Source organism: Cebus imitator, unplaced genomic scaffold (assembly GCF_001604975.1).
Source record: "Cebus imitator isolate Cc_AM_T3 unplaced genomic scaffold, Cebus_imitator-1.0 Scaffold125, whole genome shotgun sequence".
NCBI classification, from domain to species: domain Eukaryota; kingdom Metazoa; phylum Chordata; class Mammalia; order Primates; family Cebidae; genus Cebus; species Cebus imitator.
In genome coordinates, this window is record NW_016107440.1 from 4,199,867 (window position 1) to 4,219,998 (window position 20,132).

At 48.6% G+C, this 20,132-nt stretch overlaps 2 protein-coding genes across 49 annotated transcripts in view; one reads left to right on the forward strand and one right to left on the reverse strand.

Moving 5' to 3' along the window:
- RP1L1 (RP1 like 1) overlaps positions 1-6,207 on the reverse strand; it is a 53,620-nt gene extending 47,413 nt beyond the window's left edge. For all 48 annotated transcript variants that reach the window (XR_005202139.1, XR_005202138.1, XM_037742702.1 and 45 more), the window contains exon 1: positions 5,923-6,207. The gene's annotated coding sequence lies outside the window, so the exon portion shown is untranslated. The remainder of the gene's footprint in view (positions 1-5,922) is intronic.
- Positions 6,208-18,839: 12,632 nt separating this feature from the next.
- The window catches only part of CUNH8orf74 (chromosome unknown C8orf74 homolog), a 23,949-nt gene continuing 22,656 nt past the window's right edge, over positions 18,840-20,132 (forward strand). Inside the window, exon 1 of the mRNA XM_017540454.2 lies at positions 18,840-18,916. Coding sequence (XP_017395943.1) covers positions 18,869-18,916 — 48 coding nt within the window. The 5' untranslated portion in view covers positions 18,840-18,868. The remainder of the gene's footprint in view (positions 18,917-20,132) is intronic.

The window sequence follows — 20,132 nt, forward strand, 5'->3', positions numbered from 1 at the left end:
GTGAATCCTCAGGATCAAGGGCCTTGCCTGAGAAGTACCCGTGGGCAGCTGAGTCCCACTGGCTGTGGTCTCACTCTGACCCGCTGGCCCACGGTTTGCCCCAACCAGGACAGGAGGCAGCTTGATGGTCGGTTGCTGTCCCTGGATCCCAGAGAGCCCAGTGTTCTCTTGGGAAGGCTCATAAATACATATTTTAAAAGCTTCTGGCCAGGTACGGTGGCTCATGCCTGTACTTCTAGCACTTTGAGAGGCCAAGGCAGGTGGATCACCTGAGACCAGGAGTTCTAGACCAGCCTGGCCAACATGACGAAACCCCATCTCTACTAAAAATACAAAAAAATTAGCCACTGTGGTGGCACGCACCGGTAATCCCAGCTACTTGGGAAACTGAGGCAGGAGAATTGCTCGAACCTGGGAGGTGGAGGTTGCAGTGAGCTGAGACTGCGCCATTGCACTCCAGCCTGGATGACAGACTAAGACTCCTTCTCAAAAAAAAAAAAAAAAAAAAAAAAAAAAAAAACAAAAAAAAAAAAAAAAAAAAAAAAAAAGGAAAAAAGAAAAAAGCTTCTGGAGATTCTGCTGGAGCCCCTTTCTGTCCGTGCTTCCAGCTTCAGAACAACACACAGGATTACAGATATGCAAGCAATTCCCTTATGCCCGTGATTCTTCCTGGAAAGAGATAGTGGATGTGGCCGATACTGTTGGCTGCCTCCTCTGTTTTCAGCCACCCCTGCACCATCTCTTGCTTGCTGCCACAGGCCTGATTGGGTGGCCTGGAGTTGGTAGGACCCTCCCAGCCACAGGGGTTGAATATGAGCTGTCCTAAGTCAATTATGCAATCCCAATTCCCTCATTGTGAGGCAGGTGATCCAAACTCGGCCAATGAGAGGATTCTGAGAAAGTGTTTTCACCCATCAAAAAGAGATGCAAATTTGAGACTTATCTCTTCCTGCTTCTAGGGATGTGTGTATGGAATGCTCAGTGCTGCTGCAGCCACCATGTGATCATGAGGAGAAGGCCAAGAGAATCCCAGAGAATCTACTCACGAAGCCAATGAACTTATCAGCCCCAAACTTCCCTGCCTCTGGACTTCTTTTTAGACAGGAAAACAAACCCCACATTTTTAAAGCCACTTTTAGCTGGGAACTTTGTTTCTGGCAGGCAGAAGCATCCTAGCTGGATACAGTCCCCCAGAAAACAGCTTTGACCAAAGGGGCCAACAAGACACAGAACAGCATCAGCCATGGTGTTACACGCAAACTTGCATTACCCACATCTATGATAATGTGCTGCCAAGTGACCAAGGATGGCACCCAGGATGGACCCATTGGCCATTCTATCACATTGGGGATGAGGAAACTGAGGCTCAGGAAGTCATAAAAGCAAGACACAGTAGTTATTTTTTTTTTTCTTTTTAATTGAGGGAGAGTCTCTCCCTGCCACCTAGGCTGGAGTACGGCGGTGCAATCTTGGCTCACTGCCAACCTCTGCCATCCAAGGTAATTATTCTTGTGCCTCAACCTCCCCAGTAGCTGGGAATACAGGTAGATGGCACTACAACTAGCTAATTTTTTTGTATTTTTAGTACAGATGAGGTTTTGCCATGTTGGCCAGGCTGTTATCAAACTCCTGACCTCAGGTGATCCGCCCTCTTCAGCCTCCCAGAGTGCTGGGATTACAGGCGTAAGCCACCGCGCCCAGCTGACTCCATAGTTCTTTACACTTCACAAAGTGCTTTTATGTAGATTATGTCACTTAATCTTTATAAAAATTACCATTATTATCCCCATTTTATAGGTGAGCAAGTGAAAGCTGAAGGGAAACATTAAGCCGCTAATAGCTATGTGTTTTATGGTTTGCAAGGTGCTCTGGGATAATTTGTCTAATGATTACCTTGAGATCTAGTCTGTAAAGGCTGATAAATCAGGAAGCAGGCTCAGAAGGGGCAACTGATTCTACCAAGCTCCACTAAACTCCAGGGCTGCTCTTTCCATGCAAGAGGTTCTCACAGTCTAAGTCTTGGACCTGCAGCCTCAGCCTGGCCTGGGATCTTCTTAGAAATGCAAATTATCTGGGGGTGGAGCCCAGGAATCTGTGTTTACCAAAACCTCCAGGTGATTCTGCTCACACTGACATCTGAGGAGCACTGCAGTGCATTCTCTGTGGTTTGTCTAAAACGGTCTTGACAGGTGAATCAGGATATCAGGGGTTTTGGTCAAGGACCAAGTGCTCTTTCTAGCACAGCAAATTGATGCTAAGTTGAAAAAGAGCATGGATCCCAACCACGGAGATAAAAGCTATGCTCAGAGCTATTGCTCCATGACTGTAAAATCCCAAGGCATACAGTACACAGTCAGCACTGCTATCAATGACAGACCTCACCGACGACAGTGACCCCATGAGATAATCATGGCGCTGCCTATACAGGTGTGCCATTTAAAAAAAATTTTTTTTTTTTTTTTTGAGATGGAGTCTTGCTCTGTCACCCAGGCTGGAGCACAATGGCGTGATCTTGGTTCACCGTAACCTCCGCCTCCCGGGTTCGAGCAATTCTCCTGCCTCAAGCTCCTGAGTGGCTAGGATTAGAGGTGCCTGCCACCACACCTGGCTTATTATTATTGTTGTTGTATTTTTAGTAGAGACAGATTTCACCATGTTGGTCAGGCGGCTCTCAAACTCCTGACTTTGTGATCTGCCCACCTTGGCCTCCCAAAGTACTGGGATTACAGGTGTGAGCCACTGTGCCTGGCCAAATCTTTCATGCTGCATCTTTACTCTCTTTTCCATGTTTAGAAACACAAATACTTCACATGGTGCTGCAGTTGCCTATAGAATTCAGTACAGTACCATCCTGTACAGGTTTGTAGCCGTGGAGCAGAAAGCTACAGCATAGGGCCTGAGTGTGTAGTAGACAACACCATCCAGTCTTGTGCAAGTACACTCTATGATGTTTGCACAAAACAATGACATAACTGTCTAACAACACAATTCTCAGAATGCATGCATTCCCATCATGAAGCCACGTATGACTCCACTATAAATAAAAGACTATCATTCAGGGTTGAAGAAAATTATTTTAGGATCAATAAGCTGGGACAGTAACATGATACACATCACAGAGTGGACTCATAGAACTTAGAGCCCCAGCTAATAGTAAAGCTGACAATAGAGATATCCATCCAGAAGCGTTGGGGACCTCAGAAACTGATCCATCATGAGTTCTGGAGAGAAAGGGGATTATACATGTAGATCTCCCACTATGCACCAGACACTTGACGGATGCAGTATCATTTAACTCAAATATTCCTTCCTGCCGGGTACAAGCCCCACAGTATCTTAAAGAATTCAGAGTTTAGAAAGCTTCAATGACTTGCTCAAGGTTCACATAGCCAGTGAGTGGTGAAATCACCCTTTGAAAGTGAAAGTATGGTTTTCTCCAATTTCTACATGCTTTTGGTTACTTCATTTTACAATTCATCCTTCTGTATTGAAGAAAAAAAAAAAACTTTCAAAGCAGCCCACATCTGAACACCAAGGTTCCATCTGCAGCCTGAGGGTGGCCAGCTCCCCACTCTGAGCCCACATCCCCCTGCTTCCCTATCTCCTCCCGGCCTCCATGCCTGCCCTCCCTGGAGGTCACCATGCTCACTTTTCTATCACAGTGCCTAGCAGAGCTCTGAACAGCGCAGGTGCCCAGCTAATGTTACCTAAGGTATTTCCAGAGGAAGGTTCAGGTCTCTGGGGATTGATGACATCCCGGTGGGTGCCTCAGGCCACTGTTGGATAAATGAACTCCTGGTCTGAGGCAGGGTGAAAACTCTTTTTGTTCCTCTATGGTTGGATTGTATCAGCCTGGCACCTCCAGAAAGCCACAGAGTGGTTGCTCAAGAGATATTGTTGACAGATTGATTTACTGACTAATTTATGTGACATACTTATCCAATGACACAGGTCTCTTGGAGGGAGTTCAGAGGAAAGTAACCAAGATGATTAAAGGATTGGAAAATGTCTTTTACAGGGAAAGGTTGCAGGAATGGGTTATTTAACTTGGAGCTGGGAAAGCTGTTGAACACTGCATGCACAGGCCATCGATCTGGAAGGAACTGAAGGCTTGTTTAGTCCAACCCCCGTGATTTTCACCTAAGAGATCAAAACCCAGGAGCAGAGGAGCAGAATACCATTTCGCCAGGCCCGGTGGGTCTACGCTTTGTGACTGCAGGTCCACAGATCCCTCCATAACACCGGGTGTCTCCCTCCAACACACACACACACACAACCCCAACCCATGCAGCACACGCGCACACACACACACATTATGTGTGTACACACTTGTGCACTCATCATGCACACTCATGTGCACACCCACGCACATAAACACAAACATCCCCCACATATGCATCACATGTGCACACACACCTATACACACATGCACACTCGTGCACACACACACACACACACACACATATATCCAAACACCTCCCACACAGGCATCACATATGCATATACACACACCTGTACACAGGTGCACATTCATGTCCACACACACCTCTTACATATGCATCACACATGCACACACCTGTACACAGGTGCACATTCATGTCCACACACACCTCCCACACATGTATCACACATGCATACACACACCTGTACATACATGCACACTCAAGTGCACACCTGCACACATATACACATATACATTAAGCACAGAGGTGCGAAAAATGGCCACCAGCTCGTCTTGTTCCCCCCGCCCATTAGAAGAGAGCAGCAGGCCTGTCTGAGGTCAATATTATCTGTAAGAGGATTTCTGGAAGATGTTTATATAACCAAGAGGGTAAACAAAGAATGATGCGGAATGCGCAACTCAAAGATGTGTTCTCGCCATCTGAAATGTGTTTCTGGGCTGTGGACCTCTCCGAGGGAGCGAGCCCTGGTGCCCTACCGGGACCTCCTCCAAGGTGCACCCCAAGGCAGTGTCTTTGTCCCTTTTCCCTTTCCTGTGCAGCAGCTGGGGAGGGAGCCTGGGGCAGGGGATGAGTGGGCTGTGAGGCGTGGCCCATGGGGAAGTACAGAGCTGAGGCACAGGACAGTCACCCACAGCCACGCTGGACCTGGTCTGAGGAGCCCAGTCTGGACCATGGATCTCTGCTCATTTGCTGTTGGAACCTTTATCTCGCCTAAGCCTCAGTTTCTCCACCAGAAAACCAGACAGATCGGCACTTGCCCAGCTGCCGGGGGTGTTATGATCATGAAAAGAGAGGCTCCAGTTTGATTTTGTGGCCCTTCCAAAGCTTCATCTCTCTGGGCCTCAGTCTCTTCTGCAGAAATGGGCCCAGGATGCCAGGGAAATTCAATGACCAGCCTAGAGAATATTCAATGACCTCTTTCATAGGGATCCTCTGTGCCCCTTCCTTGTCACTCTATTTGCCCTGGGTCTTCAGAGGCTGCTTGAAGTCTAGGTCTTCTAAGAAGCAAATCGGACCCCTCCCCAGAATCCTCTCCCACCCCAGCTGACCTCACCTAGCAGGAGTCGAGGGGTAGCTGGCCCCCTTCTCCTTCCTCTCCAAGGGCCCCAGGAGGGTCCTGGGGACGGATTTCTCCCTCTCTGGCTCCAGCGACTGCATTGCTCACCCTCCATGTCCAGGTTGGAGAACCACACAGGCTATGATACTAACATCCTATAAATCAACGAGCAGGAACCTGAAACTCCACCGCGCCGTGTTTAAACATGATCTGCTCCCAAACAGCCCAGCAGGCCTTGCAGAAGAGACCCGATCTTGCCTCACTGCAAGCATCCTGTTCGAGACATCCCTCCCAGGCTCTCAGGCCAAAACGCCTCCCTGCTTGCTATGACTACCCAGAGCCAAGGCTCTGCCCCTAAGGTGTCTGGCTGACCCTGTGAGACACAGGCAGCTGCTGACTCACCGTCCTCCAGGGAGCACAAGGGCATGGCTCAGCTCCCCTGAGCTCCTAAGCCTCAGGGGGACATCTGTTGGAGGAAAGTCAGGCCGATGTGGATGCCGCCTCCTTCCCTGCCACTGGCTCAGCCCCGCTGGGCCGCAGGGCTGGCCACGCTCCTCTGTACTGTCCTCGGGGCCACTCTCCTTGGCCTGAGAGCCTGAGGCCCCAGTCCCTTGGGCAGGAGCCCAGCCTCCTGAGCTCCAACAGATGGTCCATTTGCACAGAGGCCTGCCACCCTGGCCGCTCACCCCAGAGGGAGCTGGATTATGGCAAACCCAAGAGGATTAGGGCAGGAGGCCGTCTGCAGAGAGGATAATTAGCTTAGTGGGTTACACAGATTGTCCCTGGCCCTCTGCCCAAGGGTACACTTGTCAAGACTGTTAAACACAGCCTGGGAGCTTGCAGGGGAGCCCTCTGAGCACCAGTGGCTCCCACCCTGTTCCAGCCATCCGGGGGCTCATGACCAGCCTGCAGGATTGGGGGAGCATTCTGTCTACCATGGTACTGGGCAGGAACTCCAGGTCCTGAGTGGGGGACACCAGTGGAAAGGTGGGGGGCAGTTTTCCATCTCCCAGAAGAAAGCAGAGAAGGACACACGATGACACTGCATCAGACAGGAGGCAGCACACGGAGGCCTGAATGAGACAGCCAAGAAGTCAATCATCCTTAGCTGTTTTCTCTGTCAAAGCCAAACAGCAGCTTCCCCCCGGAGGGCCCTCCTTCGTCACTTCAGACAACATGGATCACTTTGGTTTTAGGTTGGCAGCACCTATGGCGAACCACTGGAGCCTGGACTTTTCAAACCAACTCCCTTGGAGGACTGGAAATTCGCTTTTTAGTTTTCGGTTTGTTTAGAATACACGTTTAGATGCAGGGCTGCCTGGAGGCAGAGGACAAACTGTGACCTCCAGCCTGGCAGTTTCTTCCCTGGAAATTAACTAGGTAGAAGAGTAGCCGGTGGAAGTTATGGGGACTCAGGCTGTGTTACCATTAAGAGGCAAAGATTTCGTGATGTGTTCTCTGCCTTGAACTGATCAATTCCACAAATGAAGTACTTAAGCCTTGCTTCTGGCTGACAGAGGTGGTCAGTCCCAGTGACCAGATGTGTGTGGCTGTGGGCTCTGGGGGGCAGATCACACTGCAGGTGGAAATCTAGGTTTGCCCAGGTAATTTTAATCAGCACAAACATCGTCAAACACAGTAGTCATCAGCAGAAGTCCAGATGCTTCATGCAGAGCACAGAATACAAGTACGGCAAAGGCATTTCTGATGATGTATGTTTGGTTCACATGTATTGAGCCCCTACCTGCCAAGTGTATAGCAGTTATTGCTAGTCAGTAAATGCCAGTTTATCCAAATACATGAATAAGCACATAGTGCCAATAAAACATTTCACTAGCTTTTTTTCTCCAGGGGAATGTGGGGAAACACTGTAAGTAAAGGGAAAATATAATTTGTTCAATGTCCACATTTATAAAATAAGGAGAGTATACTTAGTGGCCTCGAAGTGGGGTTACCTCATATTTTATCAGCTAAACCAAGGCACTCTGGGGAATGAAATAGGGCACTCTCAATTCCATCTGATGACAGGAGTAAACTGGAACTGTCCCCAGGCAATCAGGACCCAGGGCTACCTTATCTCTAACAATGACCACGTGTAATATCTCTGATTTTGTGAGTTGCATGGTCAAATAGCCTTTGTACTACAGAGAACCTTCTTCAATGACTCAAAACTGCAACATAGTAGCTAGAACTTTTGAACCTGAGCCTCAGAGGCCTTTGTACCGATCAATAAGAGATTCATGACTCAGTGTTTCCCAAATACTTACTATATTCCACCTGCTCCCTTAGTTACTTCTGAATATGCAAAGAAACCTCAGAGAAGCCAACATCAGACTGTAGCCGCAAGAGACAAGCCAGTTAAAATCAAATACCAATCCTAGAGTTTGACAACCCTTCTGAGTGGCTGAAAGCAGAACATGCCAAGTGACGACTGTTGACAATAAGTGCTATAAATGTTCCAAAGACAGAAAGACTATCATGACTGAAAGGAGGACACCATTTTTGAAGGATGAAAAGGACAGGGTATTTGGATCCAGATGAAGTAGTACATCTGCATGACTTTACACCCTCTGCTCCAATTTCATAGCCATGAGAAACCAAATGAAACAAAGAAACAACAAAAAGATATAACTAGGGTTTCCCCCTATAATCCCAAAAAGGCAAACATCTGTATTGCCCAAAATCAGACGAAAAACACAAAGCAGTGAGTAGGGCTGAGACCACAGGCTGGCTGGGCTCCTCCATACCCTTCAGACACAGAAGCTGTAAAAGGGAATGGTGACCCCTGCGTGGGGACATGGCTTTACGATACTGGAGCTCTGCTGGTGGAGCAGGGGTTGCCCAGGGAACACATGGCAATGGCTGAAAGACATTTTTTTGTTTCAGGTAGAGGGGGGACATGCTACTAACATCCAGTGTATAGAGGCTAGGGACACTGCTAAATACCCTGCAATACACAGAACAACCCCCTCCATGACGAAGAATTACCCAGCCCCAAAAGTCAGCAGCGATGAGATTGAGAAACCCTGGTTTATAGGAAGCCATTGGTGTCACACACATAAACTATTGGAAATATATTTGTGCTACTCATATTCTGGGCTCTGCATGAAGAATCAGGACTTCAGCTGATAACTACTGGTTTTGACAACCTTTATTCTAACTTATTAAAATTGCTTCATTTACAAGAAGCCATTGGTGTAATAAGTAAGAGGGATCAAAAAGATTCAGCCACACGGCTGGTGACTGGGTCTAGAATATCCCCCAATATATTTGCAAAAGAAGAACTCCCACAATGTCACTAGGAGACTCCGTTCTAACTAGGGAACTGAGTTAGAACTCGGTGGCCCTGCATGAGGGCCACCACAAAACTACTACCCAGGGAGGGTGGCAGACAGAGGGGGAAGAGAAAACAGAACAAAAGCAAACCCCCTAGTCTAGGTGAGCCTGAAACCAACATTTAAAATCACATGACAAATATGATGTAAAGAGACAGTCAAGAGAATCAGCAATGAGAACATGAATTCACTCCAAATGAAACTAATTTCATGGGACTATCTGACAAAGGCTTAAAATGTGCCTTAAATGGAGCCAGAGTGGTAGATGGGAGAGCCCCAAAGGAAAAAGGCTTAATAATTATCACATAGCAGCCACTGTCTAGAGTTTCAAAAACCCTAGGAGGTAGGTATTATTACTATACCACTTTCCATATGAGGAAACAGAGTCATGGAAATGAGAACTAATTTCCCAAGGTCATTTGGCTGGTCTGTGGCAGAGCCAGAATTTGGGTCTAGGCAGTTTGGCATTGGCCTCTATGCATCTCATCACTATACTGTGCTTTGGGTAGAGAACGGCATAGCCCCAAGAAGGGATTTTATTGAAGATACAAGAAAGAGAATGAAGCATCAGAAAGGGAATGGAGAGAGAAGAGTCAAGAATCAGGAGGGTACAACAGTGTGAAAACAGGCTAAGCGTGTTTGCAGGGTGAAGGAATGGTAATCCAACCACGGCTGCTGAGACACCAGGAGAATAAAAAGGAAATGGCACCAACTCTTGGCAGTGCAGGGAGCCCTGGTGGCCTCCAAGAGAGCTGTTCAGTTGAGAAGAGAGGACAGAAGAGAGATTATAGGTGAGAGCGTGGTAGGGAAATGGAGGCAGAAATTATATACCTTTGGTTTGGGAAGTTTGCCAATGCATGGCAGGAAAGAAACAAGATGGTGGCCAGAGGAGGCAGCCTGTGCCTGCCTGGGGACAGAAGGAAGTGGCCAGTGATGGGGTGAGACTAAGGATATGAGAAGGACAGGACAACGCAGGTCCTAAAAAGGTGAGAGGAGGAGCCACAGCTTGTTATAGGAACCTGGTTCCTGGGACCGGGTGTGTAAACACAGCCACTGGCACTTACACACTGAGTAAGAACCAGTGGCCTCTGGACTGTCACTTCCTCAGCTGTTCTCGGGGGAACTCTGCCACCCCAGGCCCTCCTAGGATGGGCTGGTTTTCCCCAATGCTGCTGTCAGGCCACCATTCTCACACTTCGGCATAGCCCCTCCTTCCTTCGAAGGGCACGTCCACTGTCAGGTTCTGCCCCCATCGGCAGCTCCTTGCTGCTGTCATCCTCAGACCTCATGGACTTGCTCCCTAGCCATGAGGAGTTTGGCACCTGGCCATGCAGAATCTCCCCATCCACTTCAGAACTGCCACTGTTCCCTGATGCCCATATGTTTGTGTGGCACCCAGCCCACGACCTGGCCTCAAATCCCCTCCATTTAGTACCCTCCATCCACACTCCAACTCACCAACTCACTCATCACCTACTCCCCAGACTTTATTGCCCAGATGTGATCAGCTCTAGAAACCTAAACTCAAAGAGCTCAGTCTCAGGCCACAGTCCCCTAACCCTCCAGCTCTCTCCTCTCCTGTTCTCACCACAAGACTGCCCGGTAGCCTTTCAGCCATGCTGCCTCCATGCCTTCTCCTGCTTCCTGGCTCTACAATGGCTCTCCGCCCAGCCCCATTCTCATGGAACACACTTCACCCACTGTCTTGCAGAACAATGCAACAACCTACCTTCCTCTCCTCCACTGTCACCAGTTAGAAGCTTCTGGAAGAATTTGCTCACTTCTGTGGATTTAAGTTACTTCAAATTCACTGTCTCAGCATTAACTGAGATTTTGATTCATTTCCTAAATGTTTTTCTCATTCCCTGGTCCAGTCTTTGATGCTCTTTCTAAAGGTTTCTCTCATTCCCTAGTCAGGTCCAGCCCTCACAGTTGCTACTCGAAATCTTCACCAGCTTCCCAGAGTCACCGTCTCCATGGACCTGTGGACAGGATAATAGGAGGTGAGCTATTATTAACGTTGTTCCTCTGCTAATTGCAGAGGAATTGCAAATCTTCCTGAAAGAAGTTGCTCTGTGTTTTGTTATAGTTCCAGCTCCATGACTGCCTTTACCCAGACACCAAAGCAAGCATCATTCTACAGTCACATGAGCTCAGATTGACTTCAACAGAAAATTCACCAAGTCCTGATTGCAGAGCTGAGGTGGCTGCTGTGGTTGGATTAGGAGTTTTGTCTTCTAGTTACCCTCTGGATTCTTCTCTTCCCTCCCCTTCTGCACCCCTCTTTACTCCTGGGAAGGAAAGATGCTCATTTTTCTTCTCCTTATTGCTGAGAAGGCTCTCAGCTGCAGGCAGCCAGGCCATGCATGAGTGTCCTCTAAAGGACGCCATCACAGGGGGTGTGGCTGGCAGGACCCCTCGGAGCTTCCCACTGGACACATCTCCCCAGGTGTCTGATCTCTAAAGCCAGACCAATCCTGGAATGAGTGGCAGGGCCTTAGAGCCCTGCTTCTAAAAGGAATTACAACTAGCAGTGAGTTCTGGGCAGTTTGTTACCTACACAAAGTGAAATAAGGACAGACATGGTGGGTACATATTTAGAAATGTAGAGCAATTTGACTTTGTCATGATATCCAAGTGCAAGAACACTTGGCTCATATTTTGTGTGCCTAATACATTTTATAATCATTCCTTTTATTGTATTCTTGTAAGTACTGACCGACAACAGATTCAACATTTTTAAATCAAATGAATGGGTTCTTCCTTTCCCAGTATTGTTGGAGAAGCTCTTCTCTGTCCTGGGGGCCATGTCTTTCCCTTTCTTTGGAGGGAGACACCAGCCTTGCCCCACCCATGCAAGGTTGACGCCCACACTGTAGTCTGCTTCAGCTGCCATAACACAGGACCCCAGACCGCAGGCTGAGATAAGAGAAATCTATTTCCTCACAATTCTGGAGTCTGCAAGTCCAAGTTTAGGGTGTCAGCAGGGCTGGTTTCCCCTGAGACCTCGCTCCTGGCCTGTAGACGGCCATCTTCTCCCTGCGTCCTCATGTGGCTGCCCCTCTATGAGTGTCTGTTTACTAATCTCATCTCTTTGTAAGTATATCAGTCCTGTGGGATTAGGGTCCTTCCCATATGACCTCATTTTGCCTTATTTACCTCATTAAAGACTCTTTCTCCAAACACAGTCATATTCTGAGGAAGGGGTGGGGGAGCGGTTAGGATTCCAACATGTAAGTTTTGGAGGACATGATTCCCCCCTCATATACATGAATTCACACACTCAGGGCCCCATCCTTTCGGCTTTTCATCCTCTCTGTGTGGCTCCCACAGTCCCCAGCAGCTCAGCTCTCCCCTTTCAACAGAACCACAGATATGGGTGGACTCGAGAACCTGAGCTCATTTCTGAAGTGCCCTACCAGTGGTAAACTGGTAAACCCCCAGGGCTGCTGTTGGCCACATTACTATCATCAGGAGCTTCTTTCTTTCATGAATTCAACAAATATGGATCTGGTTTTTGATTATGTGCCTGACACCGTTCTAGGCAGAGGAGATACCGAATAAACACACAGTGCTCCCATGAGCTGAGGTTCTGGGGCCTCCAATTCTTCCTTTCACCTCTCAGGCTCCCAGGATTGCTCCCTCTTTTCCAAAGCTGCTTCAGGCCGTCCCTCCCCAGCCTCTGAGTTCCCAGTCACAGCCTCCCCTCCAGGACAGGCTTGACCAGAACTCCTCTAGCCAGTGTGCCAGTTTTCCCAGGCGTAAAGAGGACAGGCTTTGAAGAAACTAAGTTTCCATGTGGGTCTGAGTACTGCAGGGCCACTCTTGGAATCACTGGTGCCCTGTTCCAAACATATGCACTTCCAAACCACCCCCGACCCCACTTTTGCAATTACATCATCTCTGCTCTTTTGTTTTTAATTTTTTTGTTTTTGTTTTGTTTTGTTTTGTTTATTGAGACAGAATCTCACTCTGTGGCCAGGCTGGAGTGCAGTGGCACGATCTCAGCTCACCGCAATCTTTCCCTGGTTCAAGCAATTCTGCCCCAGCCTCCCAAGTAGCTGGGATTACAGGCGCACGCCACCACACCCTGCTAATTTTTGTATTTTCAGTAGAGACAGGGTTTCATCATGTTGGCCAGGATGGTCTCGATCTCTTGACTGCGTGATCCGCAGCCCTCTGTCTCCTGACGTACTGGGATTACAGATGTGAGCCACCGCACCCAGCCTCTGCTCTCCTTTTGTAAAGTGAAAATCAAACTGAGGTCTCTCTCTTTTCACAGATTCAGGTAAACAGGCTAAAGCCCCACCTCGCTGGACAGGGAACCTGGCAGCCCTCCTCAGATCCATGGGGGCATTTGGGGGTTAATGATTTCACCTAGTTAGAACTAATTCTGGTTTACTGCCGCCAAATTTCTTGTCTATCATCTATTGGGGTTAGGAAAGGCAGCTGGGGTTAGCTCACAGCCCTGCACTGGAGGACCTTTGGGGGTGACCAGTATGCAGCCCTGCACACCAAGCCCTCACGCTCAACCCTCCTTCCATTGAGGAGTGTTCTGGTGGCGTCTCCCCTGGAACCTCCTACCACCTCCACTTCGGTCTCACCTCCGATCTCTTCACTGAGAGCCCTAACCCTTCACCTCTCCTATCCTCTTAGTGTCCTGCCTCATCTCTTTTCCAACCAATGTGTCCTTATCCCCAGGCAGAAGGTCGATGCTACTGTGGCAGAGGGTGTTGGCTGTCTCTGCAACTTCTCTACCTCCTTCCTGGCTGGAGAAGCTACTGTTGTCCAGATATTGAAGCCTCACCCCTTCTTACGTAGAGAGCCCGAGACAGCACTGGCTCCAGGAATCGCCCACAGCCAGGCTTCTACAACCAAAGCAGCTATTAAAAACAAACTAAACACCAAAGCTATTAAAACAAGCCATTAAAAAGAAACTATTAAAAACAAAAGACTCTCCCCAGGGGGCATGCCCCAGCTCTAAAGCTCACTTCCACATTGCACTTTCCCACAGGAAGGGAGGCTGGGGCTGGGGATGACTCTTCTCAACCTCCCCCTACTGCCCACCTCTTTGCCCACCTCACATTGGTCCCATCACCCTCTCACTTCCTCACCTCCAGGCATCTCATCCCCTCTCTCTGTGCTGGACCCTCGGTCCCCAGTTAGTCCTGCTCTGTCTCCCATGCACAGTCACCTTTTGCAGGCAGCAATGGCCTGCCTCTCCTCCATCCCAGTCCCCTGAGGGTTCTGTCTTCACATTCCGGCTGCAGGCTGGTGACATGGTCTGCTCCTCTACTGTCCTGGGAGCCTCTGGATGTCCTGGTGCTTTCATTCAACAAATACATTGGAAGTGTCAATTCTATGCCAGACAATTCTCCGGGCATGGGTCCTAGCAGGGAGCAACGCCAGACCCCTGCTTTCTTAAGTAACATCCTAGTGGGGGAGACAGATGCCTAGGAAACCAGGCCAGGGCAAGGGGTAACCTGCTGGGGAGGAGGATGAAGCTGGGTGGGGAGAGTGAAAGCCCAGGGCGGGGGGTGCCGTTGCAGATGTGTGGTTAAAGGTTGCAATCTGAGGATGTGACATTGGATGAAGGCCTGGCCAAAGTGAGCTGGCCAAGCAGGCACCAGCCGTCTGGGCAGAAAAAAGGCACAGATGCATGAGGAGGAGCCTGCCCGAGACATGGAAAGCCCAGCAGCAGGGATTAAGCAAAGCAGACCACACCAGGAAGTGCCAGAAGTCAGGGCAGTGTCATATAACCCCTCACAGGCCATCTCTGTGTCTCATGCTCTTCACAGTATGGTTTCTGTTAAGGGCTCAACAAACATTTGTTGGGTGAATAAATGAATGAACGACTGCTTTGAAGCACACTTAGGCTGCCTATGTCCTAAAAATGGCCTTTCTAGACTATTTGCCTTCCCCCGGCCACCTCCAGGTGCCTGGGCTTAGGGTAACCTGGAGCAAGGTCTATGTTCTGGCTGCTCCTTCCCCGGGGAAATGAAGGTTGCCAGCCTGTCCAAGGGGCTGCAAGCTCACAAGCCTAAATTGGTGTTCTGAGAAAGTGTCCACCATGGTATAGACGCGCCTTTCATCACAATGATTTGTCCCTGATGGAGTTCCTTTTATGTTACTGAGAAGGATTCCCAGCAGCCCCCCACCACCATCCTGTGCTCCCACCCTCCCCCAGTCCTGGAAAAGTCTCCCAAGATGACAGCCTGACTGTCCCTTTCTCAGGGACCTGAGAGGAAGCAGGAGATGCAGCTCACATCGGTGACAAAAGAAGATATCCTGAGACCTCAACACCCCCACTTCCTGGCTCTGGCAAATCGCTTGACTTATGTGAGCAAGAGCCCCTCGCTGCCTGGTCCTCCTCACCTCATTTGACCCAGCTTGAGCCTCGGCGATTCAAGCCTACAGCACCTAGTGCAGCTATGCGGAACTCTAAGCCCAAGCAACAGTGGCTTAACCCAAATATGGGTGTTTCCTTCTCATACGTCACAGAAAGTCCAAGAGTTAGGAGTCAGTGACTGGTGCAGCAAGCCTTGGCTCTCACCAAGGACCTCAGGATGGGATGCTTATTCGTGTGCTTGCAACATGACTGCCAGAGCTCCAGGAAAGGAAGGGATAAAGGGTAAATGGGCTTTTGAAAGTCCAGAAAAGCTGTCAAGGATCATGTCACATGACTAGTCCAATCTGCAAGGGAGGCACTGAAATGTCGTTTTATAGAAACAGCATACATTGCTGTCGATGCCCCAACAAAATGGGAATTCTCTTGTAAAAGGACTAGAAGAGAATTATACTGGACAGATCACAAGCAGCATCTGCCACAATCCACCCTCTGCAGTGCCCCTTCCGCCATAAACATCTTTTCAATATTCACCTACACTTGGCCCTTCGGCTAAGGAATAGACAGGCTCTCTGGGAAGGCTCTCCTGTCTATCAAGTCTAGCTGTGGTCCTTGTGAGTTCTAAAACGTCAAAGTCAAAGGGTCTGTCCCTATCACGTCCCATATGCAATGGCAGAAAAGGAAGGGAACTGTAGTAAAAACTTCCTTCAAGAAAAGAGAACTGGTCAGGCACGGCGGCTCACACCTGTAATCCCAGCACTTTGGGAGGCCAAGGCAGGTGGATCAACTGAGGTCAGGAGTTCAAGACCAGCCTGGCCAACAGGACAAAACCCATCTCTACTAAAAATACAAAAATTAGCCAGGCATAGTGGCAGGTGCCTGTAATCCCAGCTACTCGGAGTATGAGGCAGGAGAATCGCTTGAACCCGAGGCAGAGGTTGCAGTGAGTGGATATTGTGCCATTGCACTGCAGTCTGAGTGACAGAGCCAGACTCAAAGTCAACCCATTATAGATGTTTAACACATCTGTAAAATACCTTCACAGCAACATCTTGATTCATGTTTAATTAAATTTCTAGGTACTACAGCCTAGCCAAATTGACACATAAAACTGACCATCACAGGCAGGTAACACGGTGCAGATGAAGCAGCATTAATATCAGATCAGGGCTTCAGTTCAAATCCTGACTTTGATATCTGACTATGGATGCCCCCATTTGCTTCTCTGAACCTCATTCTGTTTGTGGAAAACTCAAGGGCTTTAGAAAAAAGATCTATGTGTTCCCTTTCAGATGGAATAGTTTTAGATAATGTGACTGTACCATATACCTTCTCATATTTCAGGCATCCAAGCTCATGTCTTAGCAGGGGCTCAAGGATGGTGGCAATGAAGATGATAAAAACCATATTGATGATGGTGATGATAGGGAATAAAAAGGAAAAAATAATGGTCAAATCTGCATGCAATCAAGGGTAATCAAAATCTCTATCATACAGGTGATTCTTGCAGCTTGAAGCAAGCGTTGAAGTAAACAGTGCTTTAGCACTAACTAGAAGCCTAAATGTCAGGCCCTACTTGGAAAACCCCTGAATCCTGCAGCAGCATTGAAAATACGGCCAATTGTTAAGATCATGTGGTTTTTGCACAAGGTATTTAATCCCTCTATGCTCAATTTCATCATATATCAAATGGGAATGTTGATAATTATATTTATCTTGTAGAATTGTTGTAAGGATTAAAAGAGATAATGTATTTGGAGCTCTTGAAATAGAGCTCTCATTATCTACTAACTAAAAATACTCTTCACTGTTGTTTGTTAAGTCTGTGAGGTTTTTGTTTCATTTTCATTACCAAAGAGGCCTTTAGTGCGGGTAAGCTGAGATCCAAATAACCATCCCACACACAATAAATGGGAAAAGGCACCACAGATGCCATGAAGCTCAAGCCTGACAGGTCACGTGGCTTTCGTGTGGCTCTCAGATGAGATTTGACGATGTCCATGTTTCTTTAGCAAGAGAACATTGGATGTGGCCAAAATGAGTCATGAACATAGGTGAGCTCTGTCCATAACCAGTTTTTGCCATCGACATCACTTTGTGACTCTTGATTATTTGCCAGTAAACTTGTACTGAGTCCCAGCCACCATTCAGGCCTGCAGTGGGTACCAGGGCTCCAGAGGTGACTAAGGCATTGTCTATGCCCTTGCAGGACAAGCAGGCTACAGGGGGAAGCCATCATTCAATCAATACACAAAGTGCAATGTCATGAGAGCCATGATAGAAACAAACACAGCCGTGCAACATACAACTGTGCCTACTATGTGCCAGGCATGTACAGTGTAAGTAACACAGTCATAAATAAAACAAAATGCCCTCCTTGCCTTACAATCTAGGAGAAAGCAGCATTAGAACAATCATCTATAGGAAATGAAAAATCACAACGTGTAAAGTGCTACTGTGGGTGCATTTAGTGCTACAAGAGCATGTGACAGGGACTCAGGAAAGGTTTCCATGAGAAAGGAATGATTAAGCTGAGACATGAAAAGCCAGAGTTATCTAGGAAGATCAAGGGAGGAAACAGCATTCCAGGGAGACAGGACAGCAGGCAAAGTCCTGGAGGGAGTGTGGGTGAAGCCGAGGCCAGTGGGCAAGAGGCTAGTGTGGGCTGGAGAAGAAAGAAGGGTCCACGTCACTTGAGGCTCGACAGTCACATCAAGGCTTTGGGGCTTATGACTGAGCAGCCATGGAAGGTTTGGATGCAATAAATTGACATAGTCTAATTTCATATACAGATGTATTTGTGTGTATAGAGAAAGGGGAGAAGGTATAATTTATGTAAAATAAAATTCAGAGATCTTAAGTGACATGTATATATACCAGTGTAACCACCTCCCAAACACGATACCACACAGCAGAATCCTAGCGAGCACTCTTGTCAATCCCAGTATATAATTAGATTTATTGTTTTAGTTGCCTCTGGCAATAGTGTGGAGAATGGATGGTGTAGTTGTGGGGGTGGGGGTGGCAAGAAATGGCAATGGACTCTACTTGGGGTGGAAATGGGATGGAGAGAAGAGAATGGGCTCAATAAATGTTTAGGAGGTAGAGTTTGCAGAGCTTCAAGGCAGCTGGAAAGGAGTGAGGGCAACAAGTCAAGAATGAGGTCCAGCCCGCCAGATGTGGTGGCTCAGGCCTGTAATCCAGAGCTTTGATGGGCTAAGGCAGAACGATGCCTTGAGGCCAGGAGTTTGGGACCAGCATGGGCAACATAGTGAGACCCTGTCTGTAAAAAAAAAAGTTAAGAATAATTATGCACCTTTCCGAAACATCTGTCTGTGGATGAGGATGAGGGGCAGCGTGTGTGCACGTGTGTGTGCATGTGTGTCTGTGTGTGCCTGTGTGTGCAAGTGTGTGCATGTCTGCATGTTTTGGGGAAGTCTCAGGATGCTCGCTTCCTGAAGGAGAACAGGTTGTCAGGGAGAGGCAAGGGGTTCCAGTCCCTGAGCAGGTGCAGGTGACGAGGCCCAGAGCATCACAGGAGCGGCTGGGAGGAAAGAAGCCTGGGAGAAGCCATTCACGACCTAACAAAGCTGGCACAGCCATCCCCAGATTCCGGAAACCCTGAGTCAGTCCTGGCTCGGTCTCCTGGCAACCAGATGCAGGGGCCATGGCACTCTTAACACCCCACGGAGTGAGAGAAGTCTTCCAATTTCAGGTGAAGAAAGAGAAACTGGCTTTTAAACGGAAGCTGGCTCACCCCAGGCACATGGGGAGGTGTGCCCTGGAAGTGGCTCATCCGTGCCTCTTCAGGAGACCCTGGGGCAGCCACCCCAGCTCAGCACAGTACCTCTGAGGCTGTGACGAGGTGTGTGGGCCCAAACTCCAGGCCCAGGCTTACCAGTCTCTGGACCTCATGGACTATTTTTCAAGCCCACATGCAGGCCCAGAAAAGGCAGATCCTGCCTAATGGGAAGCAGGAGACTGTGCCCGCCTCCCTAGGGACCTCAGGGTCTTGTGAGCCCATGTGCAGGGAGTATGTTGGGTGATGCTTCTGTTGCTTCCTACGGGATGCTGCCTAGATTAGGCAGAAGAGTGGTGGCAGTGGAAGAGGAGTCCCTGGGGCTGAGGACAGGACTCTGGGCCTCCCTCTGTCGCCAAGGCCCCCATTAGTCTTCTAGAGTCCTCCAGGGTCCTCCCAGCCAGAGGACCTCTTGCCCCAGGAAAGCAACCCTCCTGAGTGTGGTACGTAGTCTCTGCCTCACCCAAACATTTTGTTGGCACTTCCTTCTCCTACATCTGCTAGTGGCCTATAAGAACTTTCTGGAAGGGCCAGCTCAAACCTCAAGTAAAATGGGTTTTTACTGATAGGCAGGGAAAAAAAGTTACCTTTTTCTCTTGGCCTGCCAAGAGAATTTTCACCAACCAAGACTCATGCCTTCTGCTAAAGCATTACCTCACCAAGCCCTTTCTTGGTCAGTCATTTACACTGTAGTGTGAATTTCACTGTCAGATTAATGCCTCTAGCCCAGCTAGTTGAGAGTGGGCTAAGGGAAGTCAAATTTGATTTTAGAGAAGAGGGAGGAAGGATCATATTTCAGAAGCTGAGGCCTGCTGCATGTATGCAAACACTGGGCTGCAGTGGCCAGCATGAGAACTCTCAGAGGAAGGAAAGTGCTGGAAGAAGATCAAGTCCCAGGAGGAGGAGGGAGTGTTGTCCAGAAACCAAAGCACAGTTCTTCCCGGGGGACCATGTGCCTGGTTACCCTTCAGGGCTCTGGCGCACCATTGTGGGGATCCCAATAGGGTCTTACCCAGGAGAGATGGCTTCTTGACTCCTCAGCCCCGTATCATACCCTCCACCCCCACACTATACCCTCCAACCCCACATCTTACCCTCCAACCCCCATATCTTACCCTCCAACCCCCATATC